Below are 15,595 nucleotides of genomic sequence, written 5' to 3'. Positions count from 1 at the left end.
GGGGGCCTCGGGCTGTAGGGAGAGATGAGTCACCTTTAATAAAGGCAATGCAGAGTGAACCGGAAGTAGGTGCTAGGGGATGCGCGGGGTCAGAGCAGGGGACAGTTCCCGAGTGTCACTGGGGGGAATCAGCAGAGGTTCTGACTTATCGAGGTGGGGCGGGGCGGCTTGGGGGCATCCCAGGAAGATGCCTCCTGAGGAGAGAGGGGAGGCGACGGTAGAGCACTGCCTTGGGGAGCCCTTCCGTGGCCAGGCTGGTGGACGGGACATTATACTGTGGACCGGGGGGGCGGGGGCAGGAGAGTCAAGGTAAGGACGCGAAGCGCTCTCCTCACGCCCAGGCCCGGCTCCACTTCAGAGACCACTTCCATCTCTTCTCGTCCGTGGGCCGTCCGTCCAGGCCTTTCCTGGCCGCCACCTCCTGATCCGGGCCTGCGGCTGCTTTCCCTCCCCGACTTGTCTGTTCTGCATTGCTGGGTGGCTACCGTCACCACGAGCCAAAAAGCCACTCGGTTGTTTTCAGAGGGGCTGTCAGGCTAAGACTTGGCTCGCCCAGGATGCACAGATGTCTTTCCCCATCTAGGATTCGAGAACACGTGGCTCCTGCCCCTAACAGGATGACGGCAGGGGGCAGGTGACTTTGGACAATCAGGCACCAGACGAGGCATGAACACTGGAGTCTGTGGGTTGGCGGGCCAGGCCAGCACTCAAGCCCCATGGCCACAGTCACTAGGGCTGTGCCAGACCAACAGCGCCGCGTGGTGGCCAGTCGAGGAGTTGCAGGCCACCTCCTTTCTTTCCCTGTGCTGGTCAGTTGTGTTCCTCCATGCCCCCCCCTTTCTCCTTTTGTTTCCGGGCTCACAGCTCACGCTTATTCAGTTCATCTCACACACGTGCACTTGTCAGAGAGTTTCCACTGACGGCTGCCGTCTCTGAGCAGCACTGAGCTAGGGGTCAGGCCAGGTCCTGACCCCAAGGAATGTACTGCCCGGTTGCACAGTCAGAACCCAAATGTGTGGAAATTTACTAGGGGACCAGGGATGAGCAAGCAAACAAGGTAGCGACGCAGGAGAGAGATGGTAGTGGAACAGGTGAGACTGCCAGTAGGAGATGCTGGGGAGGTGTCATTGTTAGGAGACAGCTTGTTCCCAGGGGCTTCGGGGAAGCTGAGTGACACCGGCTGAGCGGGTTGTTGCCGACTGGTGGGAGGAGGGGCGTCCCCGAGGCTTGTGGGGCGGGGGGTGATGAGGATACCACTGTGCGTGGAGCCAGGCTGTGGCTGGGAATGGTCTTGGCTCTGCATCTGGGAGGAGCTGGGAAGTGAGTTAGATTCCCAGGGCTGCTACAGCAAAGCGCCACAGACTGGGCGGCTTAAATCACAGAAGTTAATTTTCTCACATTTCTGGAGACTGGAAGTCCAAGGTCCAGGTGCCGGCAGGGCTGGTTTCCTCCGAGGCTTCTCTCCTTGGCTTGTAGGGGGCTGTCTTCTCCCCGTGTCTTGTCATGGTCTCCCCTCTGTCTCCTGTCTCCTCTTCTTAAGAACATGAGTCAGTTGGATTAGGGCCCCCATGTGACCTCGTTTTAATTTAATCCCCTCTTTAAGGGCCGTATCTCCACATAATAGCCACATTCTGAGGTCCTGAGCGTTGGGCCTTCAGCATATGAATTTGGGGGGACGCAGTGCAGCCCGTGATGGGAAGGCAAACAGAATCATGTCGCAGGAGCCTGGAAAGGCTCTTCGCTCACGTCAGCCTTGGACAGTTATTGAGCTGAGAGCTGCTTCAATATATAGGTCGGAGCTTTAGGAAGATGACCCAGGATCCAGCCGCTGTGTGTAGTTTGGGGTGGATGGTAGGTGAGGTGGGCAGGATGCCAGGAATCCAGTGGTTTGAGGGTGTTGCAGCCACAGTGGGGAGAAGATGGTTCTGGGGTGAGAGTACCAAGAAGGGGGCTCCTTGGTTAACAAACGCCAGCAGCTGGGAGGAAGCCCCAGCCCTGGGCCGCCGCACTTGTTCTGTCCGTCCCGGCGAATCGTCCAGGGCTTGAACCTGGGATGGGTCGTGCTGGGCAGGCTGGGGCCACTACAGCTACCCAGACGCCGGGGTGCAGCCGCCCTTGCTGGAGGGAACTGTTTCGTAATTTTAAAATACATTTTGTAAACGTGGGGCAGTGGGAGACAACCCTGTGAAGTCGGTACTATTTTTGTTGTCCTCTTTCCCGCGAGGAAGCTGAGGCCGAAGGAAAGTTACTTGGCCAGCGTGGCACAGCTGATATGAGCGGGAGCGGGGGTTCAAACCCAGGCACGCCAGGCCCTGGTGAGCCCACAGGAGAGGCCTCCTCCGAGGTGTGGGAGAAGAGGGTGCTCAGAGGAGGGGGGTGGCCTGACCCAGGGCTTGGAGCACGAGCAGGAGCTTCCCAGGCCAGGAAGGAGCTGGAAGAAGGGGCTTGCAGGGCCGAGGGACCGGCATGTGCAGAGAGGCTCCAGGGCCTGTGAAATCAGGGGGTTAGTTTTCTCAACTCTCAGAAGATTGAGTGAGAGCTGGGACCCTGCCCACGCCTCCCCGCTCCCGTGCCTGCTGTCAGTGACACGGTGGATCTCCTCACTCTTCCCTCCTGAATAAGGCTCTTTCCTGCCATACAACACAGACCCCGGGGAATGGGGAGTGGCCCAGGGAAGCAGGGCCGAGCCCAGCTCTGAGAGGCAGCATTTGGTGCCCCGAGCTGGGGGGTCCTGGGCCGAGACGTGAGGGAACCTGCCTTTTTTTTTTTTTTTTGCGGTACGCGAGCCTCTCACTGTTGTGGCCTCTCCCGTTGCGGAGCACAGGCTCCGGACACGCAGGCTCAGCGGCCATGGCTCACGGGCCCAGCCGCTCCGCGGCATGTGGGATCTTCCCGGACCGGGGCATGAACCCGCGTCCCCTGCATCGGCAGGCGGACTCAACCACTGCACCACCAGGGAAGCCCGAACCTGCCTTTTGATAAGGGCCACCTCCCTCCAGCCAGGAGAGCTGGGAGCCCAGGCCAGCGCTTCGTTCATTCACTTGTACACTTGTTCGTTGGGGATGCAGCCATGAACGCGGTAGACAGGGCCCCTGCCTGAAAGGTGGAGCCCCAAGTCGAGGCAGCAGCTCTCTGACTGAGGAGGGAGGGTTTGCATGGACTGAAATTTCCGGCCTTCACCGAGGCCCACCGGGATGTCGCCTTCCCCCGAGAAGCCCTCCCTGGTTTCTCCAGGATGCAGTTAGAAGTCTGCACGCGATCCCTAGCGCAACCCCGCTCTCCTGGGGGTCGGTCTGCTGGCTCATACCTGAGTCACACGCTCCCTCGGCTCTGCCTTCAGCACGCAGGGCTTGGGGTGCACCTGTTGGGAGCCGGGTGAGGGGCCCTTCGCCACCACCCGGCTCCCGGAGGCACCTGTGAGCCCAGAGCCTCCCCTGTCGTGTCGTTTGGGGGTGGGGGTGTGAACAGATGGCAACTCCAGGCCCTTGCCCACCACACTCCCTGCACCCCCATCCCCGCCAAGGGGGAGCTGGCTTCTTTAGCTGGCATTTCGCAGCACTTTTTCCTCATCCTTTCAACTCCAGCAAGTAGACAGGAGTGATTCATTATGACCCCCGGTCTACTGATAGGAGCCCAAGACCTGAAAGGCCACGTGGCTTGCCTGGGCCCAGAGGAGCTGCCGGAACTTGCATGCACGTCTCCGGGCCCCCGTCCAGAGCTTTCGCTCACTGGGTCATGCACGGGCCTCGCCCCCAGCCCCCCACGCCAGCCGGTGTCTCCGGGCCTCGCTCCCTCTGCCGCGGGGCCCGCTCGACCCTGAGTGACCGTGTGTGCGGGGGTGGGACCATTCACTATGTCACCCGTCATCCTCCCTCATGAAAGTACTGCCCAGATTTCTGAAAAAGGGACTGCCTGGGGCTGGGAAGGCATGGTCAAGACCCAGCATTGCTGGTGCCCCAGGAAACTGCCCCCGTCCCCCTGGGAAGCAGCATGACCCTGTGGCAAGAGCGCGGACCCCCTCCTGGGAATGCGGCCTGTGGAAATGACTCATCACAAGCGCAGAGCCTTATCACGCATGAGAGGTGTTCAGTCCATGGCGGAGGAAGATTGGCACAAACATGAATGTCTGACCCGAGGGGAAGTGTCGCCAGTCAGGTGACCAGGAAATGCAAAACCACGGGAAAATACTGGTGGCAGCAGCATTCAGTAAAAACAATTAAAAAGGAAAGTCCAGTCACAGTCACAGCAAAGTAGATAAACAAGATGCTTCTGCAGGGGAAAGTCCTCCAGAGAAGCCAGTGGCCAGGCTGAGAGGGGACAGCTGTGACAGCTGTCGTCTTTTCAGATGGAACAAACCTGGGTGGGCAGGCCTCGAGGGAGCGGAGTGTGAGGACGCAACGGTGGCCCGAGGGCCCAGGTAGCAGGCAGGCGGCCTGGAATGTGGGACATTGGCGCCCAGGCACACTGACCATAGGCTCCGCGTCTGTCCAGATGTGGCCTAGATGCCCGAGGAGCCGGCCTTGTGCGGAGGGCGCTGTCAGAGATCGGTCCCTTCACTCAACAAGTACTTGTTGAGCGCCTACTGTGTACCTCAGTGTTCTAGGCACTGGGCCCACAGCAGTGAATAAACCCACCAGCCCCTGCCCTCATGGAACCATTGTTCTAGAGAGGGAGACAGAGCCCTCGAATGTAGTAACTCCTCCCCCTGGCACGTCCCAGGTGAGTCCTCCCCGCTGCCTAGGAGCACGCAGCGGGCTCCAGGCCCCCGGAGCTGCTTCTCTGGCCTGTCTGCAGCTCCTCTCGCCTCAGCATAGCCCTCACTCGTGGGTGTCATTCTCTGGGGCCCCGCCCTGCAAAGGATTCCCACTCTGCATGTCCTTGGGGACTGTCCCTGCCCCAGGTTTTGTTTCCACTGGGTATCATCTGGGTGAAGAAGTTATACCTGTCTGGGAGAAAAGAACTGAAGCAGAGTCTTGTCACAGCTGTCCCCAGGCCCTGCATCGCCGGGGCCCCCCCAAGGCTTCCTTCACATCTGTGTGCAGAGGGCCCGTTCTCCTGGCACCATGCTGGGCACAGCCAGGGAGCCAAGGAGGGTGAGGCCCGGGGCCCAACATCCCCGGTAGCTGGACATGGACCGGCGGCCACGATTCAGAACCTACCCACTCTCCAGGTGGCCTTGCCCAGTGTAGTAATAGAAATAGCAGCCACTGCTATGTGCCTATTAGGTGCCAAGGCCTCCCAACAACCCTCTAGGGAGGCATCGCTCCCATTTTACAGACGAGAAGAGCAAGGCCCAGCATTGTTCAGTCATTTGCCAAAGGTTACAGCTAGTTTACCCCAGGTTCAGTCAGGCTTCAAAACTGCGCCTTCAAAGTGCTGTCTCCGCCTCTCCCCTGCCCCGAGTTGTCCTCTTGTAGCACCTGTTTGTCATTGTGTCTTGTCCTCTTGCTAGCTCTGTATCACCTGCCACCAGTTGCATGGGAGCGTGGCCACCTGCCAGAGAGGACAGGGCAGTGACGTGACTCGGACACCTGGATTCTCACCCTGGGCCTGCCTATGACTTGTGTATGGTCTTGAACTATTCTCTTCCCCTCTCTGGACGTGATAGGACTTGCCATCTCCGAGGACCTCTGGCTTCACGTTCTCTGATGAGGGTAGCAGAGAGGGAAGAGCGGGTGTTTCAGGTTCCCAGGGGCTAATATTTCAGCTCTTAACAGAACACAACCCACCATCTGACTAAAAAAAAAGCCTCTTTCCAACTCCCATCCAGAAATAAAGACGACAAATAAATAAGCGGCAGTAGCCTTTTTCGGGGAACCAGAAATAGCGCCCAGTGCTGACTGATAGAAAGAGTCTTATTCTATTTGGGGGAGAAGAGCTGTTGGCACTGTTGTGATTTTCCCAGGGCGGAGCTGGAGGGAACTCTGCTGTCGCTGTCCCTCACATGGGGCGGGGCCGGCTCCACCGCTGCAGGGCCCGGCTGCTTCCTCGACACTCCCACTCAGGAGACCTCTGTGTCCACGAGCTAGACTGATGTCACCGTCTTCATCTCAAAGGCTGGGTCCATTTGTATGACCAGACGGCAGCGTGTCCTCAAGCAGGGCCTTTGCACTGGCCGTTCCGTCTGCCAGGAGCGCGTTTCGTTTCCCCCAGATGCCCAGGCTGACCGCTCGCCTTCCTGTGTCTTTGCTCAGCGAGGCACATCTCGATCACACCTCCACCTCCACTGGCAGCCCCCTCGCGCTCCCCGTGTCGCCTGCCAGCACCATCTAGCTGTCCATTTTACTCATCCATCGGGCTTATTGTCCGGTCCCTGCACCTGGAATGTCAGCTCCACGAGGCAGCGTTGCTTGTGTTCCTTCATTGCTGGGTCTCTAGCTCCAGGGATACAACACATTTTTTTGTTGGTGACCGGTTGTTGAAACCAAAATAGAAACGGTAGTAGTTTCTAATTTACTGGGATTTCACAGGCGTGGCAGGGTGATTTTGGCTACAAGCAGCCAGAAATTGGGTCAAGCAGTAGAGTCATCGTGGCCTGCTGTACCCGAGTCCAGCGTTGGGACAGGCCCCGGGCGTGTGGCAGCCTGCAGCCCAGTGAGGGACACAGGTTCCTTTCCAGCCTCTGCCCTGTGGGCACAGGACTGCCTTCCCCCAAGGCTGACCCCCACAGACTGAGCTTGGTCTGTGGGCGTTTCAGGCCGCATGATCAGGGAGGTCTTAGTCCCGGGCCCACCCTGGAGAGGGCGTGGGGTTTGCAGCTGGTAGTGCCTGTTGCTCAGGGTGTGGTCAACAAGCTCCAAGTTAGGATAAAGGAGGAAGAGCATGACGCTGTGCCTGGGCCCCTCTTTCTTGTCACGCTCGGTCCTTGGCCTCCTCTGCTGGGTCCTGCCATCACCCAGGCTACCACCTCAGACCCCAGAACCTGAGATTTCAGAAAGGTGTGGCTGTCTGGCCTAATGCTGGATGCAGCCTGTTCATTGGAAGTGTCTCGTCTCTGCATTTCATCTGGACCCCAGATCTCTCCGGGAGAGCACTCTCCTCATCCTTCTCTGATTCACCCTGGCCTTGGCAGGGGCGGGGCTGGGGGACGGGTCTCTGCAGGTTTTCTGGAGGATCGAAGGAGACACTGTACCCGAAGCGTTTTTAGCCCAGTTTCCCGCAGGGAGCGAGTGCTCGCTGGGTGGCAGCCGCTACCGCTGGGGTTTTTTCCTTATTTTTCTTTTTCAATTGGTATAAGCCACATACCATAAAATCCACCTTTTTAAAGTGTAGATACAGTTCAGTAGGTTTGAATATATTCACAGAGTTGTACAGCCATCACAATTATCTAATCCCAGAACATTTTCATCACCGCAAAAAGGAATGTTCCCGTTTGCAGTCGCTCCCCATTCCACCTGCCCCCCAGGCCCTGGCAACCACTAGTCTCCTTTCTGTCTCTATGGAGTGGCCTATTCTGGACACTTGGGATAAATGAAGTCATATATTTTGTGGCTTTTCTAACTGGCTTCCTTCACTTAGCAGAATGTTTTCAAGGTTCGTCTATGTTGTAGCATGAATCAGTGCTTTTTATGGCTGGATATATTCCATTGCATGGTTATATCACATTTTGTTTACCCACTCATCAGTTGATTGACATTTGGGTTGTTGCCACTCTTTGGCTGTGATGAATCACGCTGTTATGAACATTCCTGGACAGGTTTTTTGTGGACATATGTTTCTGTCCTCTTGGTTGTATAGCTAGGAGTGGACTGCTGGGTCGCACTGGAACTATGTTTAACTGTTTGAAGAACTGCCACACTGTTTCTCAGAGCAGCTGGACCATTTTACATTCTCACCAGCAATGTCAGGACACTTGTTATCGTCTGTCTTTTTGGTTGTAGCCAACCTATAGGTGTGGTTTTGATCTTCATTCCTCTGATGGCTAATGATGTTGAGCATCCTTTCCCGTGCTTATTGGCCATTCATATGTCCTATTTTGAGAACTGCCCATTTCAGATCCTTTGCCCTATTTTTTTTTTTTTTTTTTTGTGGTATGCAGGCCTCTCACTGTTGTGGCCTCTCCCGTTGCGGAGCACAGGCTCCGGATGCGCAGGCTCAGCGGCCATGGCTCACGGGCCCAGCCGCTCCGCGGCATGTGGGATCCTCCCGGACCGGGGCACGAACCCGTGTCCCCTGCGTCGGCAGGCGGACTCTCAACCACTGAGCCACCAGGGAAGCCCTGCCCATTTTTTAAATTGGGTTATCGGTCTTTTAATTGTTTGGTTGTTAATAGTTCTTCATATATTTTGGATAGTAGACGCTTATCAGATATATGATTTGCAAATATTTCCCCCCATTCTGTGAGTTGTTTTTTCACTTTCTTGATAGTGTACTTTGAAGCACACAAGTTTTACATTTTGATGACATCAAATGTGTCTATTTTTACTTTGGTTGCTTGTGCTTTTGGTGTCTAAGAAACCATGTCTAATCCCAGGTCATAAAGATTTATACCTGTGTGTTCTTCTAAGCGTTTTATAGTTTTAGCTCAAATGCTTTTCCTGCACCTATTTTTTTTAAAGGAATAACTGTTTTTTGTTTTGTTTTTGTTTTTTAATATTTATCACTGTGTTGGGTCTTCGTTTCTGTGCGAGGGCTTTCTCTAGTCGTGGCAAGCGGGGGCCACTCTTCATCGCGGTGCGCGGGCCTCTCACTATCGCGGCCTCCCTTGTTGTGGAGCACAGGCTCCAGATGCACAGGCTCAGTAGTTGTGGCTCACGGGCCTAGTTGCTCCACGGCATGTGGGATCTTCCCAGACCAGGGTTCGAACCCGTGTCCCCTGCATCGGCAGGCGGATTCCCAACCACTGCGCCACCAGGGAAGCCCTTTCTGCACCTACTGATAGGATCGTGTGGGTTTCATCCTTTTTTTTTTTTTTTTTTTTTTTTTTTTTTTTTGCGGTACGTGGGCCCCCCACTGTCATGGCCTCTACCGCTGTGGAGCACAGGCTCTGGACACGCAGGCTTCACGGCCATGGCTCACAGGCCCAGCCGCTCCGCGGCATGTGGGATCTTCCCGGACCGGGGCACGAACCCACGTCCCCTGCATCGGCAGGCGGACTCTCAACCACTGCGCCACCAGGGAAGCCCCTAAATTCTAGAGCTAGACAGGGCCCAGCCGCTCCGCGGCATGTGGGATCCTCCCGGACCGGGGCACGAACCCGTGTCCCCTGCATCGGCAGGCGGACTCCCAACCACTGCGCCACCAGGGAAGCCCTTTCTGCACCTACTGATAGGATCGTGTGGGTTTCATCCTTTATCCTGTCGATATGGAGCGGGCACTTTTTCTACTAGGGAGGCCGTGGTCAGTAGCATGGACTTGGGAGTCAGCTGCCTGGGGATGAGCCCCCAGCTGCACCCCTTACTCACTGTGTGACTCTGGACAGGGAGCTTCACCTCTCTGTGCCCCATTTTCTTTATCTGTAAAATGGGGGTGACAGCACCTCTTTGTGGGGTTCTTGTGAGGGTGGATGATGGCTTTGCAGACTGTGTGAAGTAGTGTCTGGCACATAACAAGTGGGGTTTATTGACTGTTGGCCGTTAGCCGTGACATTACTTGAAAGCTTTGGGCTGGGGTGGGAAGGGCCTTGAAGGCAGATCTAAAAGCCAGGCAGATTCACCTGCTCTGAAAACTCCGGAAGCTCTGACCGGAGGTGGTCTGTTTGACTCCAGGGATCTCCGAGTCTTCCCATGGGAGGGCTGGGTCCAGGGTGGACCCCCTGCCAGGCCAGGTGGGCAACTGACGCAGACCGGCCTGCTGCCACACGCTCCAGTTTGTTTGGCCTGGAGTGTCACGCCCTGTTAGGGCTGGGCTGGAGGGGCTGCAGCAAGGAGCCTTTGCGCAGAGCGCTTCCTCCTTCCACAGCCTGCCAGCCCCTCACCAGTGTTTCCACCCGGCTCTGACTCTGGGCAGGGGGTGCAGAAATGGGGCCTGTTTAGATAATGGCTTACAGCTGAGAGCCAGGACACACACACACCCCCGCCCCGCCGCCAGCCCTACCTCCCTGCTCTGATGGCCCTGGCTTCTCTTCCCCTGGCCTGCCATGTGAGCCTGGCTCCTTGTCCTGGCCCTGTATGTGGCTGTCATGACCTTGGGCAAAGACTGCCTCTTTGGGCCTCTGTTTCAGCATCTGTCCCTGAGGAATACGAGTGCCCCGTGCAGAGGGCCTGCCTCGCCGTCTGCCAGGGCTCCACCCTCCCTGGGTCCCCGAGAACCTGCCATCACTCTGCGCCTGTTTGGAGTTTGGACTTCGCTGGCGGGGGGCGGGGAGGGAAATTAAAACACTTTTAATGTTCCCTGTGTAATTCTTGGCACTGGCTTTTATGAGATATGTGAAGCTGGATCTTACCTTGGTTTCAGTGTTTTAATGTACTGACCTCCTAGCCAGCCAAGTAGCTAGAAGCTGTTGGAGACAAGCTGCTTTACTGTTTGCTTTCGGTTTGGTTTCCAAGTTTGTGGCGGGGAGGGGGGTGTCACCCCCATCCCACTAATGCTCAGCCTTTCCCAGCTCCTGTGCCCAGAAATACAGGGTGGTCTTACCTCCTGGGAGCTGGTGCCCTGAGTGGGGTTGGAGGTGGACTGAGTAGTAATAACAGACCAGTCATGCAACTTAACAATCAGTAGAGAGATTCAGAAGACACTTTGTTTTCCCACGAATAATCTGTTTTGCCCTCACTCGGTGTCTGGCACCAGGAGTGTCCTGATGAACAGAGCACACCCAGCTCCCAGAGCTTCTCAGAAAACCAGACACGCCTGGAACCCACAGGGTGAGCGAGCACCCCTCCAAGAGTGGGGGCTCAGGAAAGCAGCGGCATGGGGGTGGGGCCGGGGCTGGAGTGTGGTGGCAGGAGGAGGGCGATGCCTGTGCTCGCGTGTGGCCCGTCGGGGTGACAGAGGGGTCGGGAGCCGCCTCTGTTAGGTGGCGAGAGGCTGCGTGCCACGGGTCCCTGTGTGACTGCGAGCCACTCTTTAATCCCCCCACCCCCCTCAGCGTCCTCCCCACGGGATTATTTGCAGACTTCAGAGGCGCTGTACGTAAAGCCCTTGGCAGAGCTAGACCTGGGATAAGAGCTGAAGGGCTGGTGTCATTCCTGTGATTATCATTAAGCTGATACTGCCTGTGGAGGGGGAAATCTTTTTTTTTTTTAACATCTTTATTGGAGTTTAATTGCTTTACAATGGTGTGTTAGTTTCTGCTGTGTAACAAAGTGAATCAGTTATACGTATACATATATCCCCATATCTCTTCCCTCTTGCATCTCCCTCCCTCCCACCCTCCCTATCCCACCCCTCCAGGGGGTCACAAAGCACCGAGCTGATCTCCCTGTGCTATGTGGCTGCTTCCCACTAGCTATCTATTTTATGTTTGGTAGTGTATATATGTCCATGCCACTCTCTCACTTCATCCCAGCTTACCCTTTGGAGGGTGAAGTCTTTATTGCCCCAGAAGTGTTCATAGTTGATTGAGTGAAAATTTGAGTTACAAAACAGTACCTCGTTGTGGAGCTGTGTGTGTGTGTCACATGCCCAAGTGTGGGCTAGGAGGTAATCGCAGTCGTATCTGTGACTGTGTCTAGTTTTCACTTTTAGTTGATCTGCAGCCTTTGCCGTTATCATGTATTGGTTCCGTCACTACAGAAACGCTATTAGAAAATGTAATGAAAGTCTATGCTCTCATTCCCGGGGCATGTGGGTGACTGCGGCGGCGTATGGGCCATCAGATGGGGTGGGCAGGGGCTCTGAGGGGGCCCCGGGGAGAGGGCGGTGCTGACTCGGGCTTCTCCTCCACCCCCAGATGACAGGATCTGCTCACCACCCTTCATGGAGCTCACGAGCCTGGGCGGAGACGACACCATGCGGCTCCTGGAGGAGAATGGCCTGACCTTCCCGTTCAGTGCGTATCGCGCCCTGGCGCGCCACGTGGGGGCCGGGTGGGCCTTAAACTTCCCGAGGGTGCAGGCAGGCCTCGGCTGCCGGGGAGGGCATGGCCCCGGGTCCCTGGCTTCCTGGGTGGTGAGGGCCTGGCCTGGCGGCGTCCGTCCAGCTCACCCGCGGGCAGGTGCTGGCCCTGGTCGAGTCCGCGCCGCCCTCCAGCTCCCACCTGCCCCTCCCCCGAGGGGCTGCGGGAGTTGTTAAGAGTTTCTCCCTGTACCTGCAAGGCTGGGCTTTGTGGGTGAATAACCTCGCTCACCCTCTTTTTCTCTCCCGCACCCACAGTTTGCAAAACCAGAGTGGCTCACGGTACCAACTCTCACGAGGTGAGTGGAAGACGTGACGACTTGACTGCACTGTCCCCCGCCTCCCCGCCCCGGCCATCCCCCTGCCCCCGATCCTTTCGGCTCGCGGTGTCTCTCTGGGAGCCCGCCTAGCCTGCTGCTCCTGAGGTTGTGGGTTTGTACGCTCTCTCCACCCACACCCTGTGCCTGTCCTGTCCCCGAGGCCGCGATGGCTGTGCCTGCCCCCTTTGTGCCCATGCGAGCCAGGCCTCCATCTGACCAGTCCTTTGGCCTGTCGGTGTCGGTCACTTCCTGCTCCGTGCCAGGCACTGGCCTGGGCCCCACTGAAAAGATGCCATCGCTGCCCACAGGGATCTTCCAGGCCTGCTGAATTTGGGAAGGGGGTGAGAGGAGGAAGGAGCACCCTACCTGCCGTGTATGTGACTGCCCCACCCTCTCATTCATTCCTGTGTTCACCTGGTAGTCCTTCCCGGCCTTGGGTGCCCCGGGAAGGATGTAAGATGTGAGTCCTGGCCTGGTGGGGAGCACAGAGTCCCGGAGGCGGAGGGCACCAGCGGGGTGTGGTTGGGAGACTGAGCGGAGGAAGCCTTTTGGGAGCTAATGGCCGGGCAGGGGCTCTGCTGGGTCTGTTGCCGTCCTTAAGAACCATGCCTGGGACATTGTCTTCAGGGGCACAGCTCAGCCTGGGGACCCCCTCATTAGGTGCATGGGAGGACACCCTGGGCTGTAGACATTTGACCCACCCAGAAGGCCCTGTGGGAGAGTCTGTGTCAGGCAGCCCTGCTGTCAGAAATGCTCCCCCAAGACCTATGACTAAACGTGGACAACCCCGGCGTTGCGCCCTGGAGAAGAAGTATGTAGTGTCTTTATCCCTGGCATGTATTTATGGGGAAATGTCTGTAAACAGCTGTGTCCCTATGGTGTGGTACATGCCGTGATGGGGCTGCAAGGCCGAGGAGTCCCTTTGCTTGTGGGGGGAAACGTGAGGGCAGGAAATCCTGGCCTGTAGCAAAGGTCAGCTGTCTCCCAAGGTCAGGAGCCCTCGTGGAGCCAGGGGTGTGCACCTGGGCCGGGCCCCGGGAGGGAGCAGGAAGGCCTCAGAGCAGCCAGAATCGTGTCCCCGGAGCCCACACTGCCCTCGCTGGCACCAGCGCCCGGCCCTTTTCACCACCAGACGGTTCCTCTGTTGGTCAGTGTCTCGGGGTTTCCAGGACAGAAAGGCGACTGCAGCCATTAGTGTGATTAGACTGGCCTAATGCAGAATAGGTCAGCCTGCCAGGAGGGCACCGCTTCTGCTGTTGACGTAAGAACTTTGGAATCACACCAGCCTGGGACCAGGTCTGGTTCTGAGCACCACCGGCTGTGTGACTTTGGGCAGATGACCCAGCCTCTCTGAGTTTCCGTCCCTCACTTGTAACTGGGGATATGGTGGCTGTTGTGAAGGATAAGGGAGTTGCTGCGTGTGCTGCCATGGGGCCTGGCCCAGGGAGTGTTTGATACGCTGTCGTGGAACCAGTTGCCCTGGAGCCCGCTGGGTCATGGCTGACGGGGCAGGGGTTCCGGATCGAGGTGGCCACCCTCCTCCAGGGGAGTCTTGACTCCATGGGGTCAAGTGCCTTCAGGGGAGGCTATTTCACCCCTCAGTCCAGTTATCCAAGTCTGGGTCCAAGGTGTGTGCCACGTCCCCCCCCCGCACTGCCCCACCCCTGGGCCTCCCCCAGCCCGCCATGCACTGTTTCTGGGAGGGGCTCCTCTGCTGGGTGGGGGTCAGGGACAGAGCCCTGACATTGGGATCTGGGGTGTTGCAGATTCCCAGGGGGCTTGTGTGCCGCGGGCCATCTGCCTCCTGGGAGGCTGTTAGCATCAGAGGGACGCCCCCTCTGGTGGGGCGCCCTCCGTGGCGTGAGCCTGTGGGTGGGACGCCGAGGCTCGTCACCCACCTCAGGGGTGCCCGGGGATGCCGAGTGCTGCGAGGATGGAGGACATCTCCGTGCACGTGATGAGCTCTACACAGGAAAGGGGGCTTTCTGACCGGGGTCCTCCCCTGTACCCCAGTCTGCCCGAGCCCTACCCCTCACTCAACTGAAATCGGGACTATTGTTTTCATCTTAGGGTCACACGATGGTTTGGGCTCTTGTCTTGGCTTTAAGCTGGTGTAAGCACGCAAGTGTGCTCCACTTGGAGTGTGTGGAATACCACACCCCCTCCTTTAGAAACAAAAACCAAAAACCCCACTGAGCCAGAAGCTCGGAGGACCCCAGAGCCACCCCATGGTGGTTATTTTATCTATTTAGTTATTTTTAATTTTTTTGGCCACACTGCGCGACATGCGGGATCTTAGTTCCCTGACCAGGGATCGAACCCGTGCCCCCTGCAGTGGAAGTGCGGAGTCTTAACCACTGGACGGCCAGGGAAGCCCCACCATGGTGGTTACTGATGCTATTTCACAGGTGAGGAAGACGGAGCTTAAACAGGGCTTACGCAGCAAGCGCCAGTGCTGGGTCTTGAACCCGTGTACGGCTCTCTTACTTTCGTCAGATGGCTAAGGAGATAATTCATTGTGGTGCACGTGCACGCGCGCACACGCGCGCGCGCACACACACACATGCACACACGCATGCACACACACGCACGCACACACACACACGCACTTTTCGTTTCCCCGTGTGGCCTGGATCTCTACTTCTGCCCCACCCAGCTGAGCACCAGGCATATCGTGGTGGTGCTCTGTGACAGTTGCTGGGAGAGGCAACAGCCAGTGTGGCGGCCAGCTGTCCAGCCCCGTTACCCCTCCCAGCAGCTCTGGGCATCTGGTGGCTCCTTCCTGGGGCCCCGTGGACTTGAACGAAGCATTAGCCGTGGCCCCGGCACTGGCAGCTGGCTGCGGTGGGCCTGCCTCAGCCAAAGCGGGCAGACTTTCTCCAGCCGCCCCTCTTCCCATCTCGACCTCAGTCCCCTGCCAGACCCTCCTGGTGGAGGCCTTTGTCCCCAGAGGATTCAGGGACGGGGAGCGGCATGTTCCCGTTCGTCAGCTGCTCGTGTGGCTCACTCAGTGTGTAAGACGGCAAGGCTGGGGGGCTGTTGGACCCCAGCCCATTCCGGGCTCTGTCACTTTCCCGCAGCCACTAAGTGCCTCAGGGCCTCAGTTTCCTCATCTGTAAAAGGGGCGTGGTGTCGGTGCCCACCTCGGGGGTACATTGTGAGGGAAACACCAGGTGATTCATGTAGAGTGGTTAGAACAGGGCCAGGTGTGTCATGAGTACTCAAAAGGCAGCGCTTGTCATTATGCAGGCTTGGACCCAAGGCCTCCCAAACCCTGAGCC

General features: G+C 57.5%; 1 protein-coding gene across 4 annotated transcripts in view; it reads left to right on the top strand.

The window, feature by feature from the left end:
* ITPK1 (inositol-tetrakisphosphate 1-kinase) overlaps nucleotides 1–15,595 on the top strand; it is a 162,595-nt gene that overhangs the window by 129,422 nt on the left and 17,578 nt on the right. For all 4 annotated transcript variants that reach the window (XM_060295212.1, XM_030883509.2, XM_060295211.1 and 1 more), the window contains 2 exons: nucleotides 11,831–11,929; nucleotides 12,253–12,293. In XM_060295212.1, the coding sequence (XP_060151195.1) occupies nucleotides 11,831–11,929; nucleotides 12,253–12,293 (140 nt within the window). The remainder of the gene's footprint in view (nucleotides 1–11,830; nucleotides 11,930–12,252; nucleotides 12,294–15,595) is intronic.

This window comes from Globicephala melas, chromosome 2, assembly GCF_963455315.2.
Source record: "Globicephala melas chromosome 2, mGloMel1.2, whole genome shotgun sequence".
Lineage (NCBI taxonomy): Eukaryota > Metazoa > Chordata > Mammalia > Artiodactyla > Delphinidae > Globicephala > Globicephala melas.
The sequence above is the reverse complement of the archived record's forward strand: the minus strand, read 5'-3'. Positions and strand labels throughout refer to the sequence as shown.